Source organism: Cyclopterus lumpus, chromosome 5 (assembly GCF_009769545.1).
Source record: "Cyclopterus lumpus isolate fCycLum1 chromosome 5, fCycLum1.pri, whole genome shotgun sequence".
NCBI classification, from domain to species: domain Eukaryota; kingdom Metazoa; phylum Chordata; class Actinopteri; order Perciformes; family Cyclopteridae; genus Cyclopterus; species Cyclopterus lumpus.
Window position 1 is genome coordinate 18,955,477 of NC_046970.1, and position 19,011 is coordinate 18,974,487.

At 40.5% G+C, this 19,011-nt stretch overlaps 1 protein-coding gene across 1 annotated transcript in view; it reads left to right on the top strand.

Annotated features, from left to right (window-relative positions):
* Positions 1-11,604: 11,604 nt before the first annotated feature.
* Positions 11,605-19,011, top strand: part of LOC117731155 (neurexophilin-2) — a 40,505-nt gene continuing 33,098 nt past the window's right edge. Inside the window, exon 1 of the mRNA XM_034533320.1 lies at positions 11,605-11,658. Coding sequence (XP_034389211.1) covers positions 11,605-11,658 — 54 coding nt within the window. The remainder of the gene's footprint in view (positions 11,659-19,011) is intronic.

Below are 19,011 nucleotides of genomic sequence, written 5' to 3' on the forward strand. Positions count from 1 at the left end.
GCTTGAACTGCCTTATTAAACACCTCACCGGATGGGTGCCACCAACCAGATCCTCACCTGAAGTCCCTCAACTTGGACCTCTCCTTCTCTGAATCGGCGGCCTGCAATATTCGTTGTGCAGTGCTATATAGTTCACTTCTTTTTGGCCGGTTTTCATTTGCAACATATCCATAACTTCAAATACAGCCCAGTTTTAAAGCAAGGGTTTAAAGCCGGGTTTAAACCCGACATTAGCCCGACCCAAAAGACGAAGGGATTTGGGAACGAAAACGGGCATCACGATGTCCCAACAAAAGGACAACTTTTCTCTTGCAGATTAAGACAAAACTCTAAAATGGTGTGTTCTGTCACGTTGCTCTTCAACACACATCTGTAAACATGGCAAAGTGAAAGAGGAATGACATGTTTGGTGCTGCTACGTGGAACTGTGAAACAGAAGAAAGGTCACTGTTTTGTAGCTTGTCTTACAACAATAATGTATTACTCTATCTGACACAGTGTCCATTTTAACGCATCCAAATATTGTGTAGCCCGGAATCGGCATAAATGTATGTGTTACTACATTGCTTTGCAGTGACTGAATATTTCCATGCAGAGAAATGAATCATTCTTATGGTTGTCACTTTTGTTTTAAAACATTCAAACTGTAATGACCTGTTTCATTTATTACACTATATGGGTTGGGTTTTAATTAACTGTAAGAGAAAGTCAAAAGCACAGCCATAAATCCAGTGTGTGACCATCTCGTCAAAGCTCAGTAACTTTAAATCCTTGCGTCTGACCCTCATGCAGACAAATGTGCACTTCTTCAGAACACCACTAATGATCTCTTACTGTGAGGCACTAACTTCTATTCGGTGCAATGTTTCCACCTCAATCACGATGACTAAGATGTCAGCCTTGGTCATCCTGATCGAGGGTAATAATAACATGATAATAATCAAGGAGGTATGAAACTCAAAGACATGCAGACAGCGTCAGGAGAAGAAGTGAGATGATCAGACAACTCTAACTTATTAGAAGGGAACAAAAGTAACATTAATGTAACCAAACATTGTCCACAGTTTACAGATGAACTTCCTGGTTCTGCTTTGACCGAGTGTACCATGAGCACAACTGTGGAAGACATCTTGAAAGTGTTAATTTTCAGAGTTCAATAATATTATAACCAGCAGAAAATGATTAAAGGCTTCACAGTAATTAAGCTGAGGTTGAATATAGCAAACACAATGGCAGCCTCCTTTGCGAGACAAACAAAGAGGAAACTTTCAACCTCTTACAAATGGTCCAATCTAAGGGGAACAAGAGTAAGCAAACCTTGCCCCCTCCTCCCCATATGGCTGCTGTGAGGAGCTGTGCTTTAATAACAACACGTCGGATCAGGAGTCAAGTGGCTGGATTTATTTGTTGGAGTGCAGAGGGAGTGCTCAGAGTTAGGAGTGGCACAGAAAGGAGAGGAGGGGGAATCAGTGTTAGAGGATAAAGAGAATGGCAAGCCATAGGAGGTGAGAAAAGAGACAGAAAGACACAAAGAGAGCAGGAGCAACACAGGTAGTGAGAGGACGAGAGAGACTTCAGTACCCAGCGCTCTCAGATAGGCATTCTTCCCCAGAGATTCTTATCTACAGGGGGCATCTTTGACTTGATAATCCTGCTCCTCGTCACTTTTACCGCCATGAACTCCAGACACACACACACACACACACACACACACACACACACACACACACACACACACACACCACTGCACCCCTGCCCAGGGCCCCGGGGAGTGAAGAGTTACCTGTCACTGTGCTTATAGCTCCAGGCAGCTTGTGGGGCAGGGTGGTGAGGGGGGTGGGGGTTGTCACTGTGCCCGACTGAGAAGTCACCTTTCGGGGATATGAATCTTAATATGGTGGGGGTGATGGGGTGGTGTGGAAGAGGTGGGAGCAGATGCATGCTGCTGCTGTTACAGTGTGTGTGTGTGTGTGTGTGTGTGTGTGTGGGTGTGACAGATGGGGAGTTGCGGAGTGCTGACAGGCCCTCTCTGCTTCTTGGGTGCCAGATTATTTTTGGTCATTTATAACTATTGTTGCGAAAAGTTTTTTTTTTATCTCTAACGGTTACTGATGTAACAACACTCTCCAACCACAGCGATGCAACTGGTTATACTGCATCTCTATATATGTGTGTTTATGGCTTCTCTTGTTTATGCATTTGTTTGGTTGTGTATTTGTATTTCTACGTGGTAGAGCACTGAGGGAAGAGGTGCTGTTTAGATTTCAGTTGTCTTGGCCGATTAAAACATTTTTAAAGCCTGATTCCAATTTTCCTTTTAAGAACTATGATTGACAGCAAGACACCAGACTACATTTTTTCAGCACTTTCCCGGAAAAATTGTTTCAGCCCCTTTAAAGTCTAGAACAAATTCATCAATTGTCATCAATAGAGTGTTTTGCAAAAGGAATTTGTGCTAACAGGCAGCGTCACATTGACGTGTGACTGATGCTAGGAAATTGTAAACAAATTTGAGTCCCACACAATGTTGCAAATTGGAGCTTGCATGTTATGCAATGTGGTAACTGGGCCACAATATTAATTATACTTAGTGTATAGATCTATATCTATGTGTTAAATGTGTAGGAAGAAAAAAGTTCCTGTAGCACCTGATGCTCAAACTGTCACTTTGTCAATGAGTCACCGTTTTATACTTGGCAAAAATACAACATGCACCTAAAACTGTAGAAATCAAATACAGGATTTGTGAAAACTGGAGTGTATGGCAGAGTCAGACAGGGGAATCTGATTATATTTGATCAAAGTGGCTTTTAGATGTATCTATTTAAGATGTTTTGTCTACAGCCTCAGTGTGATTAGATGGATTACGTGCATGTTGTCAGGTGAGTTTGATGTTGTACATCATCTGATGCATTTGGACACATCAGCGATGTAACCTGAGGTCACAAAGTGTTTAGGGTCTTTCTACATTAGACACACTCAGCCATGCCTCCAGGCATGTATCGATCAGTTCGCAGCTCCTATCCAAGTTTTGTGGTCCACGCATTAGTCTTCATTATTCATGGCCATCCTGAGGCCTTTTTTTTTATAACCTCTGATGTCATCAGTGGTAAATAAGGTAGATTCAAAAAACCAATACTGCTAGCATCAGAACAAAAATGGTAGTGGATCAAAGCAGCATTAAAAGAAACTGACACAAGATGCAAAGATTTAAATTTAAATTTTTAATCACAGCCAGATGTACTGCACAAACATTTCTCACCAATTAAAATGGAACTATTGTAAGGCCACATTCAGAGCAGCTTAATGTGATGAACCCTCTCATTTGTTTCAGTGAAGCCTGTAATGCAGCAGGCGTCCTCGCACGGGGCTGCAGCAACACTGTTTTTCAGAAGAAAAAAAGTTAAAGCAAGCTCAACTTTGGTGTGGACGGCCAACTGAATACGTGCAAGCTCACTTTCCTGGGAGAATACTTTGTAACAGGATTTTTGTATTTCTACTGTTCAACTATCGTCCATCTCAACAAAATATTATTTACCATCGTGAAGAAGAGTTGTAAAATATATTCACACATGCCAATTGTCAATTCATGATCCAGTAACTGGTACGAGTTGTTTTTTACGTTCTCAATTTTATTCTAGAGCTGTTTTGATCTGAATGTCTGCAGTCCTGACTGTATACGCACTGAGGAACTTCAAGCTAAACGCTAACATGCTCACGATGTTACGCAGGTTTTATCTTTACCATCTTCAACATCTTAGTTTAGCGCGCTAGAAATTGTTGAAAGGTATTTGATCATGGACTAAAGTTTATCCAAATTAAAATCACCAAAGTTATTACAATTCCTCTCGTGGACAACTTGAATATCTGTACCAAAATACATGACCATTTTTCCCTTTGTTGATAGTACTCAAGAGCGGAGACGTCAACCTGAAGGAAGCACATGAGGAAGGGTTAGTGAAACAAGAGGATTTATCCTCTGGGCGCCATGAATGACACCATTTCATGGGAATCCAATAGTTGATGTATTTCTGTCTGGACCAAAGTGGTGGATCGGCCACTTGCCATCCTGAGGCTACAAATCTCACACTAGACAATTCTCATTCTTCACATCGGACGAACTTCACAAAGAGTCTTCCACATTGTGACACTGTCAAAATAATTCCAGTCGCATATTATGTCCTGTCCTGTTCTGACAGACAGATGTAATCAAATCCAATTATACCACTTCTCCCTTTGCTCCCCATTAGCGCTCATCTCCCATTGTCCTCTCAGATTTCCTTCCTGCAACAAAATATTTGAATGACAATGGCACAGTCCTAACACCCGCAACAGGCACGCCGCTCCTGCTCTTCTCCTGTGCCTCTCTCGCCCTCTCTTCTTTCCACACGTTCTCCTTTCTGAAATCGATTGAAAGGAAAACAAAATGACAGGGTTTCATATCACTGCTGTGAAACCCTGAGACTACACAGGGAAATGATTATTTCCACACACAAAAGGCTCCATTACTGCCAGGTGACCTCTTGTCATTCTGTTCTTTAACCCCAGAGTTGCACAGCCCAGGATCGGCGCTTCAGTATGTGTGTGTGTGTGTGTGTGTGTGTGTGTGTGTGTGTGATTGTGTATGTACCAGAGCTCTTCATGCAATGGCAAGGAATCTGTCATGTTATCAACTCTTTTTTTCTCGGTTTCTTTTTGCGGTTATGTTTGCGTTGACTGCATGGCCCTCTATTTTTATCATTCAAAATTCCTGTTTTGAAAAGATGCCAAAGGCATTTTTCCTTTGTCCATCTATGCATGCTTGCAATTACTCAAACGTATCCTTAATTAATGTTTTACCCTATTAAGAAGATAAGATACTTCATTCTATAGACTCAAGAGGACAAATGTACTGTTTTCCACCTCTGTAATCGTGTATCTATTTTTGTGTAATCATTGGAATGTAACTACTGCCTGAGAAGTGCATACTTCCACAGACGGACCTCCATCTCTCCCCACATCTCACTGCTGCCTTCCACTTCTTCTGCTTTGCCTCTATCGTCCTACTGTTGCATGTTTAAGTGAATGCATAATGGGCGTTGAGGGCGAGCTGACCAATTCCTGGATACCTGGACATGCACATCATTGGGTAACGTGTACCGATCTGATACTAGTAGATTACAATTATTTTTATTAAAATTGCATCCTTTGACATTGTTATTATTATGTACATTTTTATTTGCACAAAAACACAATACAAATATTGTATTTAAATGTTAGTTTTGATTAACATAAAAAATGATGTGCTCTTCCCAGATGTAACTATGTTATTAATATACCTCCACACAGGGTTTCTGTCCTGTACAATGCAACTAAAACAGGCCCTAAAATTAAACTGATATTAGCCGTTGTTCTTCCCGCCTCATTACAGCAACAAGTGCTTCAGTGATTGAACACATGCTCATGCAGAAAGCCGATGCATGTATCTGATCTCTGATCAGCCATCTATCGGTATGAGTGAGGGAGCAGAGTGAGCAGAGTGAGCAGAGTGAGCAGAGTGAGCAAGAGTTCCATAAATGTGATCCATCCATGTGTTAGTTTTTGATGGTTATTAGCAAGCTATCCTTATTTCTTTAACATCAGTGTAAACTGCCAAAGTGCATACGTTATTCCTCTTCTGGCTTTTTTGGCCACTAAACAGCTTAAGGTACATTACCACCACTCTCTGAACTGAGGGTCATCTTGATTTTATCCAGATATGAGACACTAAAAAGGCCAATCATGCAATTAAAGCATGAAACAGCCTGATCACAAACTGTACTTGTACATCTGTCTGATGTTGCTGTGAGCTGAATTAATAATCAAAACCCAAACTATTGATTATCTACAGTGCGACGAGCATCATCATCAGAATCACCTTTCTACTGTTCCTCATTTGCTGATTCTCCTGTTTCCCTTTCCTGCTTCATCCTCCTCCGTACTCACATTGTTATCGTCCTCACTTATCCTTCGTTGCCACCTCCACCTACATCTGCTTTTCTCCGAATCCATTGTCGTATCTTTCAAGCGGCAGTGATGTTGAAGAATGAGGATGAAGGAATCTCCACGGACACTGTTTCTGTTATAATAGAGTTTATTACAGAGAGGAATCACAGGTCAGGACGAGCGTCTAGATCGCTCGGAGAAGCTTCTCAGCCAAATGGAAGATCTACTGAGACTGCACCGCAGCTCAGTTATATAGAGGCGATATTGTGACAAAAACTGGGGGTAACACACAGGAGCCTCTAAACCAAACACATATGTTTCAGACCCAAGAGCGAGCACCATACATCAAAGAGTGAGATAACATACTGTCATGCAGAGGCCTCTAATCTAAGCACACACGTTCCAGACAGGCACAGACCCACCCCTCCAACAGGTCAAAGGGCATTATTTTGAGGGGCCACTGACCAAAAGCACATGTGAATCGGTATGTTGGAAATCGATCTTTTAAGACAGCTGAGAATATACCTCACCATCAAAAGGCATTAATGGGGGAAAGTCCTTTAAGGTTAATACTTAAACATGTGTAGACCTCTGCACCGTAATGTATGGTCCTCAATGATACATACTCTTCTCATTAGTTGGCGGACATGAAGGTGATAAATACGAGCAGCCTTTAAGTGTGCAGTTTTGGAAACGATTAAAAACTTTCTCCTGACATTTTGAGGAGGAAGAAGGGGAATAATGATGTGAGGATGATATTTGTGAAAGTAGATGCACTCGGCTGGTGTTCAGAGCGTGTTCATTCATTTACTATAACCATGCGGCGACCGAGTGACTCGGAACAGGAGCGTTGCTGCTAAGTGGAACAGAGAAGGGGAGCAGCTGGGCGAAATTCACCTGCCACTTCCAATATGGATTAGAAATTGCACTCACACCAGCAGCCCCTTTCCAACAGTGGTGGGAAAAAAATTAAGGCAAACAGGAGGACAGAGTGTGCTGTGGCCATACAAATCACGGACAGTAGATTGAATGGAGGGCAGTGATAGAAATGGGAAATGGTCACATTCTTTGAGACCTGCTGTGTTTGATAGACACGGTTTCATGGTCTACTGAAGATGAAGCAATGGGTGTAACTCACTGATTTACAGCAGCCGGAACATTGGCAGGAACAGAAAGACTTTGACGGCCCCAGTGAAGTGTTTTATTTTTTTTAAATATGGCCCGGATTTTTTTTCAACATTGTTTTCTTAAATTCTGAAACATTATTAACAGAATGCGAAGGGGTTACAGTTTCAAGACATCTATGAATTGTGGTGCAGAGGTATCGTTGTTGCATGCTAACCAGCTAGCCCCTCCTGTCTCGTAATACCACTTGTTTCTCGAGAGGCGATAGTGAGTCAACGTCCACATAGCGTCCAGTCTTTCCTCAGCCCAACATGAGAGTACGAAGAAGTAGAGCTGCCCTGAGGACTTGTCAATCACATTAAAGGTACATTTACAGTATTCTATTTATTGGAATAAGTACTCCTGGCTGTCAGGAGACTACTTCACGGGGAGGAGAGCGGTCGGCAGCTCCAGCAGAGGCAGACCTTCAGTTAGCAGACAGAGCAAATCCAAGTGCTGGGGGGGGTGGGGTCTGATCCCGGAGGACTACCCCGACTCCCAGCCAGATCAGCATACTTTCTGTTGCTGTACACAGGTTAGACCGAGCCCTGCCGCTGGCCACCGGAAACACTATTCGTCCCAGTGCCGTTTTTTTTTTCCATGGCCACATTTTGGCTGTAGGTCCGTCTCTCTTCGTCTCAATCTTCTGGTGGCAGGGAGGACTATCCAAACATATAAAGACCCTACAGCCCCCGATTAGTGGCACAATAAACATAATATGAGCCGGCACCACAAGTGAAGATCATAACATTGCGGTGTTGCGTTGACTGTATCTCCGAATTTCAGTATTTTTGTTGAATTTTGCATATTCTTGCCCTGCTTTTTCAAAATAACTGATGACTGTGTATATAAATTGTATAGAGAGATAAAATGCTGACCCCTATTTCTTTGGAGCATGTGACCTGGTATTACCCATTGCATGTTTTAATAAGTGTTAGTTTATTGTCATCTGAGTGACATTTTGTGTGCATTGAAATGTTCGACAAGACAATTTGTAATAAGTTCATTCTGACAGATTCCTGTTTCGCCAGAAATGGATTTCAGAGAAATGTCACTTCTACAGGAATATGTTTCAGAGGCAAAGGTTTCTTGTGTGAAGACCTGCTCTGGTTTTGTACCACAGGTGTATGCAGGTGGCCGGGGTGTGGTTTTTATCCTGATATGCTCGATTGGTTTTGAATCACTTAAGCTTAAGGTTTAGGATACATTGTGGTTTTATGCTAAACATGTTGTGTTCCAAGTCTCAATTGACTTTTTATATAATATATAACCAAGACCAGAATCTTTCCAGAACAGGAGCAAGTGCTACGAGTTCAAACACAATAAAAATGTAATCATTCTTTAGCTGCTGATAGGGAAAACAAAGAAAATATGTGGTCAGTGAGTGTCTGCAGATGCGTTCATCATGGCCATTTTACAGCTTGACAGATATGTTCATTAAAATGTTTCCTCATGTAAAAACAAAACAATTGTTGAACATTTGTAGGGAAGAAAAAAGTGATTTATATCAGATAGGATTGGTTTATTCTCTGTTATACACTAGTCTGAATATTTATTCTGACTTCAAGGATATAAATATGATATTGTGTCACTTACTGTACTTTAACTGACTTTGGAGTTTAGTCTCTTGGTTTCTTCCCAGATTATGTAAATGATTACATCCAAATAATACTTTCAACGAGATGGTTGCATATTTTATTCGACAGGTATGTTCTTCAGCATAAATCATCCAGTCAATGGCAGACCATATGATTTAAATTTCTTTCATATTTATTGTTGTCATTATCTACCCAAGATCCTTCCTTGTCGTCAGTGTTTTGGTACATTTTGTAAAGAAAAAAAAAAAGATGTTTAATTAAATCTTAAGTAAAGAGTTAAAAATGTATGGTTTACATGTTGTACTACCATTTGCAAGTGCCTTCATCATTTCAAGAGTTGATTGTAAAAAGAAATGTTATTTACACCATACTGTAATTATCAGAAATCCATCCCCAACCCTTTTTTTCCTCATCCCGTCCCTCGAGGAAACCCAGTGTTCACATGTTCTCAGCACTGAAGTTTGCCTCTGCATGCAATGACCCTTTGCTTCGCAGGGAGGCAGTGCTGTGTCATGCTCACACTGATGAGAGAGCCACAGACGCACTGTAAAGAGCCTGTAGTTCATAGAGTGATAACAGATTGCTAATATACAATATATAGTGTCACACATAACCACAAAGCAGCTCATGTTACCACTGACACCATCTGTGACCGGGTCTCACAGAACAGGCCCATCAACATGATGGAAGCTTTGACCAGCAGTCCCAAAAACTGGCCTTGTCGATGAAGCATGAGGACGCTCCACAAGTGAGCTAGAATTATTGTTATCTGAAAAGGGAAGCGTTGCAATGTCGGTGTTTGATGGGTAGACTTATATTATTGAGTTTGTGGCCAAATAGTGTTGAGAGAGTGAACAGTGAAAGTAAGAATAGTAAAAATGGCATGTTGGTGTATACTGAATACAAAGTGTATACATGCTGTAAATGTTTGGAAAAGACAGACATAGAAACAGATGAAAAACCAATAAGACGGACAGGAAGATAAAGCGACATTGGGGGGAAACACAAACAGTTTGTTGGTCAGTCAGTCATTTAGACAGTTGTCCAGAAGTGACACACATCATCATACACGGACAGAAAGTCGGGACAGGCATTATGCTACAGAAGAGACATCCGCCAATCACTCAGTCAGATACGTATGACTGATTGACAGCATTATGTAACGCTACACAGACAGACACTGTTAACAATCCGGCTGACAGACACACTGACCTCCGCACAGATGAACTCGCAAGACAGGTGAGCAAACACTGTGCATCCCAGATCAGTTCATTTTAAAGGTCCACAATCAGGCAGGCGGCAGCTGGACTGGCCATCAGGGAAAGATGTGGGGCCGCGCTGGCCCAATATATCCATGCAACATTAATATTTCAAAATTGTTTTTCTGGGAATTTATAGTATGGCTAGCCGCTGGGCTCTATCACACACGGTCACATAAATGAAGCAATTATTAAAGTGTGTGTCTTTGCCTAAGATAACAATTGTTTTCCATTTGGAAAGTCGGTGGAAAGTGTGTGCATCTATCTATCTATCTATCTATCTATCTATCTATCTATCTATCTATCTATCTATCTATCTATCTATCCACCCACCCATCCATCCATCCATCCATCCATCCATCCATCCATCCATCTATCTATCTATCTATCTATCTATCTATCTATCTATCTATCTATCTATCTATCTATCTATCTATCTATCTATCTATCTGCATACTGTTTTGTTGGTTTTCCTCATGTGTATGAATGCAGTCAGTTATAAAGCCACAGACCTGGTTGACTTGATTTACTTACCATGAGTAATTTGGATGAAGTAAAGTATTAACAATAGTATAGTATAAATAAAGTCTGAAATAAAGACTGAAGCAGAATTCATAATGAAGTGTTGAATGAGAGCTGGGGAAAAAAAATAATAGGGCTGTTACTAACCACCATTATTTTCATTGTGGAAAAATCCGATGATTTTCTGAAAGAAATATCATAAAATATTAAAGATTCCCCAGAGCACAATGGGGGTAAGCTTCAAATTGCTTGTTTGTCAAATTATCCTTTCAAACCAAAATAGTTTCAATTTACTATCAGAGGCGACAAAGAAAAGCAGTGAATCCTCACATTTGTGGAGCTGAAGAAAATACTTGAACACAAACAATTATCAAACTAATCGTCGACCCACCAACAGTTGAATCGATGGACCGTTAGTATGAAACAATGAGTGGAAGAATTCATCTGAGAAAGTTGGCATCTAAAAGTCATATTGTAAGCCAACCTCTTGCTTACTTTAGATGCACTACGCCAACTCCAATGAGCCTGCAACACAATTATTGTAACGCTCTCTTCGATGTAAGTGCTGTGACGAGTATACGCGACTCATGTTCCAAACATTGACAGGACACAATATCAAACATGCAGTTGTTGGTGTTTGCGAATGAAAACGAGAGCTTGCGTGGACAGGGGGAGACGGGGGGAGGGAGGGAGAGAGAGAGAGAGAGAGAAGGTGAGAGAGATACCATCTATCTAAACCAACCAGCCAGTATCCCAAATAACGCAAGAAGCGCTGGCGATCTTCAATGAAATCCCCTCTTTGCTTCCGCCCTCCAAACTGACTTCGTCTGCGCGTAAACTTCCAGCGAGCGTTGAGCATGAGCGGAGACCGACGCCATGGATGTGCCACATGAGGCGGACCACACTAACTGAAGCTACCTTCTCAAAGTTTGCCCACAGAGACCACCGTGACGCCGCCTCAACAAACACACAACTTTGCGCGTGTTTTCTTGCTTTCCTGATACTTTTCACTTGGATTCCGCGGTGCTTCTTCTTTTATATGTTCCGCCGGGGAGTCGTGTAGTTGTTCGGGGTGGTCCGCTCTCAGGAAGGTTGACATGCAGGTTCTCGGTTGGACCATCGTTCTGCTGTGCCAGTGGATCCTACGGAAGGTGAGTTTTATTATTATCCTGAGAGAAAACAATAAACTAAATACTCTCTTATACTCTTTTGAATAGCCAACCAAAGAGAGGAAGGTGCTGCGTTTGGAGAGACACACCTGCGTTCTCATTTTAGAGGGTCCTAGAAATCACTCCGCTGGGAGTTGAAGGGGGAGGAAAGGTATACGCAATAAGGTTTTTAATAGATTCACTGAAATATTTTATTTCACGGAATTAGACACTTCGGGATACTGGAGGTTTGTTTTGCCGTATGTCAACTGCGGGAACTCCATAACATCTGTGTTGGCTGGAACTTGATTTAAAGTTGTTAAGTGTTTTTTTGGTTTTTTTTACATTGTGTTGGTTAGTTTGTATAAACGGGTGTGGGACTTTCGCCGGATCTCCAAGCGCGCATATTTCTGATGTCCCTTCATTCCCAGTGCAGCAGCCTCCCTTATCTATCTATCGGTTTGCGCTCCCAGCAACTTCCTCTGTATTTATTTCTTCAGAAGTTAAACACGCCCGTGGCTTGTTTTATTATCTCGGCATCGCAATGGCAAAGAGTTTTGTCCCGACTAGTGGGATGCTGCTCATGGCGCGTGGGTAAACGCGTGCGCGTGTTCGTGTATGTGCGCATTCTATTAGAGCGTTTTTTTTTCTGATTGCTTTACACAGACAGCGATAATGTAGTTATTGTATACACATATATCCCCACATAACAGAATGCAATACAACAGAATAGAAGAAGAGGCTGTCTGACCCAGCAGATACACACCGCCTGCACTCAGTATGTCTCCGGCCTCGGCAAGAAATGAAAGAGAATACAAACATCACCTTTCACCAGGATCCTCCTCTTTTTCTTCTTCCACACCTCCGACTCCTTCCTTTCCCTCCCACCTCCTGTTCCTTTTCTTTTCTTAATCAGTTCTTAAGATTTAAAAAGCATCCCTAGAAGTGTAAAAACAAGTCTGAATAGCAACTGAACATCACTTAGTTTGAGTGTTAGGACTAAAGAGCTGAGGGGCTGGGCGGATGGGGAGCTTTCACCGCCTACAGATTTGCTTGGTGGCCCACAGTTGCCAGCATTCTCTGCAAACACTGATTTTCTTTTAAAACACCCTGTTGGCTGCTGGCAGATTGGGGCAATGTCGTATTGTGACAGGTAATAATAACACGTTCGCTTCTTCTGAAGATTGAATGCAAATCATTTCTGCTGCAAAGTGGGACTGCTCTGCCTCCACTGCATGAGAGTGCAACTGTGGTTCAAGTATTAGGATTGACTTGCTATTAGATTATATCAGCCATGCCTTTCGGTAATGTGCCATTTGAAATTGTGTCAGATCGTTTTTCTTCTCTCTTTTTTTTTTTGGAGGAGTCGGGTGGGAATAAGAGTCTTGTTTGTTTTGTATGCGTTGTAGATGACGCAGAGATTCGGCTGACATGAAATGACAAGTTCCATCCTTGGGAGCGCTATTAGCTTGAGGGATTAATAAGTGAAGAAGTAAAGGAGGCAGTGAGGAAGTGAAGGCAGGTGTAACATTTGGTAAACAGATACGAGATGAATCAAGAGTACGGGTAACATTAAACATCTCACTAACTTCTCTTTGACCAAAACCGTCTCTTTGACCAAAACCCACCCTTAACCTAGAGGCCAGTTTAAGTACATGTGTAAGTGCACAAGTGAGCATTTGCAAGAAGAAGAAGAGGAGACGGGAAGAGAAAGTGAGAGAGGACGAGAATCCTCTCAGGACGGCTTTAAACTATCATTTGTATTTTCTAACTGCATTAAAAAATGTCTTCTTCTTTTATAGATGATTTTCAGAAATTAGTTTTGAAAAATGTATTTGTTTTAACATACTGGGCGAAGAGTGGGTTTCATATATTTTTATTAAAGAAAAGAAATAAAATCCTGCGTATGATGTCCAACGCTGCAATATTCAAAATACGTTTCCACCTTTTGCTTTGAACGGATCTACAGTAACAGCACTACAAAAGGAGAAAAGATGTGTGAAAAGCTTCTTTGCTGTTTAATGCTCCCAGTAGGAACAATAGCATTAGCCGGCATCTCAACCTGACAAAATCCTCTTATCTCCCCCCATAAAACAACTAGCTATACACCCCAGGGATATTACAGCAACTGAGTCACTTTAATATCATTATACTCTATATCCTACTTCCTTTGCAATCGTGTCTCATATATTCTGCATAGCTTTGCATTTCTGTCTCGGTGAAATCTGTATGAGAAATACAGCCCAGTGTGTTTCCACGCCTCATGTTCGTGCCCACATTATGTATTTATATTCACGCCATAGGAAACCACAGATTAAACCAGGTGGTTGTTGGACCCCCTCCCTCCCACAGTGCACACGCACACACACACACACACACACACACACACACACACACACACACACACACACACACACACGCACACACACCCTCGATGTCTTTTTGTCCATCCATCTGTCCGTCTGTGATCATGATAACTGTCAAACGGCCCAGTTTCAACAAGCAGAAGGCACCACTGGTCTGTAATCTGCGTAAATTATATTCTTTATTCACGAACCGATTAGATATGTAATCTGTTGAAACATGATGATAGAAGCAATCACATTATTGCTATATCTATTGCCTCTGAAATTGTTCCCAGAGATCAAAGCATTCTTTAACCCCAAAAATGGCACAGATTCATCCAGTGTTTTAATGGATTCAAACATGGTTTGCTTAAGGTTAAGCAACAATCCATTTTTATTTAATTTGTTTTTCTCCCCTTTCAACAGCCCTGTGCCCCATTTTTGACAACCCATTACTTTTAGAAATGATTTATCACTTGCTTGGTGCAGTGAACAGTTCCACCCTAGGCTTGGTATTAGCCTTAAGGAGAGGGGAATTTAATTTAAATATGTGAAGATGTCATACATTTTAGACTAATGTAAAATAAAACATCATTATGGACCTGTAGGTCTGCTTTGTACAATAACCTGTCATCACTGTGTGGTAGAGGGGCTCATGTAGGACTGTAAACTTAAACATGAATGCACTTTTGTTGACTTAATTAAAACACTTTTAAAAATGTTGGGTATGTATAATAACTGCATCACAACCGCACTACTATTCTGTAATTTATAGAGGACCCAGTATGTAATAATAATGAAGGCAAACAGCAGGCAGTGCTACGCTGCCAAAATTCAATTACAAACGTGTGCTTTGTTTGACTGACAGCTCGACTACACCTGAGCTTCCAAGAAAGGGAGCATTATGTCTGAAATTATTGATAAGGCAATGGTATTATTTTTAAGGCACAAAGGAATAGAAAACACAGAACATATGCAGGCTCTGACAGCTGCTGCTGAAAAGGCCTGTTGCTGGTGTTTGGTTCTCTTCCCGTTGGAGCCACCAGTTCATGCTGGATAGAGGGATTTTAAGGGGTTTGGCTACTATTCATCCATAATAAATGCATTTCATCGCTATTTTGTTTTAGATATTCTCAGGAGGGATTTGAGGAAGAATCCTCACCTGTTGTCAAAGTGCACCTTAAAATGAAAGAAATACTCCATCACAAGTTCGACTCTTGCATTCAAACTATTACTTAATTAAAAGTAGACAAGTATTATAATCAAATTGTACATACAATATATCTTCATAATGCTGAAGAATTACCTCTCTGAGTGTTATTGTCTTGGGGGTGGGTGGGGGATGAAACAGATGAGGTAGCAGGATGGATGCGGAGATTTATTGAAAATGGCTTTCAGGCTGAGTGTCCAAGAGGCAGGCAGGTAACAGGTAATGAAAACTCCATACAGCAGAAATGATAAAGCAAGAAAGGAATAATGGAAGTGGGCTGGTCTAAGTAGTGAGTGACTGACGAGGAAAGTGGGAGCAGGTGAACATATGAATGAGGAAGTCTGGTGAACAGGCAAAGCACTTATATTGAAAGGCTATTAGCGTTTTAAAAAATGTGTTTCCCAAACTTTTCACAGTGGTATTCTTGACAAAAAGCCAACAGATTTTAGATTATTGCTGAAAAAAAGCTCTCTGGCAAACAAATATTTGTTTTGTTCAGCAAGATAATAACCACATTTTGTTAAGTGTGAATACAATCACCAGATGTAAAAAGCTAACTTTAAGCTTAAGTCAAACAACACCACAAAGCTCAAGGCAAAGACTCTGGATTGATGACTTTAAGTAGTCTCAATTAGCCACTTTGTAGCGACCGCCTTTTTAAAGACACGTAAAAGCTTCTCAATTCACGAGTTGGATATTTACTGACGTATTTAATATTGTAGAGCAAGGTGTTCAAATCTCTTGAGCTTATGTTACCTACTGACTTTATTTCAGGCATCTAAACAACCGTTGTTTGGGAACAGAGATGCTAATACATCAACCACAGCAACGGTTTTACAGCATACAGTCCATGCGTGTACTTTAAGATAATAAAGTGCTGGTTACAGCCAGTATATCCATTATAACCGCGGCATACAGCAGACTAGGATTTGTCATATGATGGGTCTGATGCATGTTCAATAAGCAGAGGAAACTAACTCTGGATTCAGATACCAGTGAACTTTACAACACAACATGATGATTTGAATGAGGGCTACTTTGCTCTTCGTATTGGGAAAATAGGTGTTTTCAATACAAAGGGGTCCAAAGATTCTAGCAGTGGTTGTTAATCAAGTACCAGAGTTTCATCTCTTTGCTTCTTCTATACTCTTTGGAACAGGTTGTGGATGGCAACCCTTTGTCTCACAAACTGTAACAATTACTCTTTTATTAGATGTCATTACTGATACATTCATGTGTAAGGAGCGTAAAGCTAACCAACAGGCTACAATGTTATCATATTTTATAAACTGATCATATATTTTGTATTTAAAATCTGAGTCTGCAATGTTGTGGCTTAAAAAACACAACATTTCCAACAAGTACAAAGCAGCATGACATGGATATACTAAAGCACCTCAAATGTGTACTTAAGTACTATTGTAAATGTTAGTTACGTTCCACTACTGATTCTCACTTCTTTTCATATACTAATAGTACTTCTGCATGTTACTGCATACATCCTATTCTTTGTGTTACTTTGGTTGTTGTTGCAAGAAAAACAAGAGGAGAGTAAATCAAGAGTACAGGATCAAGTTTGTGTGTCAGTCTAAAGTACATGTCAAATATATCTCAAAGTGCTTCTAGAGATGTTCAAACATAAATGTGAGAAGAACACAAATGAGCGGATAATAAGGGAGTAGACTTTTCATTTCCAGACACTTGAAAAATAAATGTGTTGGACACTTTTATCTCATTCAGTTCAGAGCTTCTTCACATTTCAACGTCTCCAAAAAGCTCCTTTTGAAGGACGGCAGATGTGTCTCAGATTTAAATGCAGAGGCAGATCACACTTCTTTGGGCAGACAGGAAACAGCTGGTAAGAGGTGTTGTGTTGTTTACACTGTCACACATGCAACATGGTTTTGGAACTCAGTCACAATCTGGTCCTGCTGACCCGCCAGTAACGATGCCTGTGCTACATTTGAGATGTTTCTCTCAGAGGACAGGGTTTCCTGTAATACATTAAAACAGTTTCCAGTGCAATCATGTTGCACCTTTTAGAGCAATGTTGATGAAAGAAGCCAAAAATGCAGATGTTCGTCACGGCCATGACACGTTTGCATTGAAGCAGTCATGTTCATTTGTGACTTGCAAATTAAAATCCAACAAATTTAAAGAGATTTTCATTTCGTTGTGAATAAAATACAAAGATTCAATCTTGAATTTTAATTGATTTTAAAACGATTTTGAACGTTACAGATAAAACAAAACATCTTTTAGCCTAATTTTTTGAAAATGTAAAGTTGCTGTTGTCAAATAACATCAGTGCCAATAATAATAATACATTTATATATATATTTATATATATTTATAATAATATCATCTTTGATTATGAAATTACATCAGTTCTGATTACAGCTTTTCCTGTTCATGTGAGATAATTGTGGCTATAAAATGCTAGAAACAATGCTAGCTTAGTCATGAGGCAAAGAAATATGTGAAATGTTTTTCATGTCTTGAGTTAAATGTGAAGGACTTTGTTCCTCAATTGAGTATATATATTTATTTCAAATGTAGCTGTTTTTTGTAGTGCCACCATCAGGAGAATTATTCCCACAATTGGTATCATCTTGGATAATATTTATCATATACATGTATATATACTTATACCAATCTGCCAGACTGAGGTGGATTTACTTCTACAAACATTGGATTCATACACGACCACAGAATCTTCTTAGAAGCTGTGCAGATCACAAGTTCTCCATCCGTCCGGTCCATTCTCGTGAACTCATTATCTCAGAAAGGCTTGAAGAAAATGTCTTTAAATTTGGCGCAAAAATCCACTTTGACTCCTTCTAAAATGCACAGGGAAAGACAGGGGATTACCAAAGTCATGACGATTCAACCACCGGGCGACATTACATGTCATGTCATGTCATGTCATTTAGCTGACGCTTTTATCCAAAGCGACTTACAATCATGTTACATTTATACACTGTAGAACAGCTACAGGGAACAATTCAGAGTTAAGTGTCTTGCTCAAGGACACATCAACTAGGGCGGGGATTGAACCACCAACCCCCTGATTGAAAGACGGACCTGCTAACCACTGACCCACAGTCGCCCATAAACATCTGTTCACAATTTCATTGCAACAGACTGGCATTGCCATCCTTAGAGCCAATGCTGTTTACATTAAAATACCAGCAAAAATACAAGGCTTTTGACCATCGGTCGGGGTCACCTAATTAATATTTGCATCCTATGATGGATAAATGTTGATGGATGGATGTTAGTTGTGCTCTCAATCTGCAAATCATTGAGCAGAAGGTGGCACAGGAGGCCCTGTGTACAAACACAGTTAAATGATCTGTTGGTTCCCTCCTTTCAGCCTGGTGGTAATATCTGTCTCCCTGTTATGCACAGACAAACAACAGAGTTATTCATCTTATTTTTCCTGCATAACATTTATTTCTGATATTTTGATTTTACATTACCTGGATTTTTACAGTGCCACTTGTGCTGTGAGGTATTTGCTCTCCTTTTATCCCATGTCCTATAATGTCCTTTAATCTATATCTGTTTTGCACTGTTTCTTTCTAAATTAATGCTTTTTTAAAATAGGACAAGGTACGCACAGTGAAAAAAAAAATCTAGTACATTTTTCAGTTTAATTTGACAAACTAGCCTCCAGCTGTCGTAAGAGTCTTGCTTTGGTCGACTTGGTTGAGAATGCCAGATGGTGGGCTTTCACATAACTGCAAATAACATTGGCAATTGGTTGAAGCTTTTATGTTGGAAAGAAAAACATGGAAA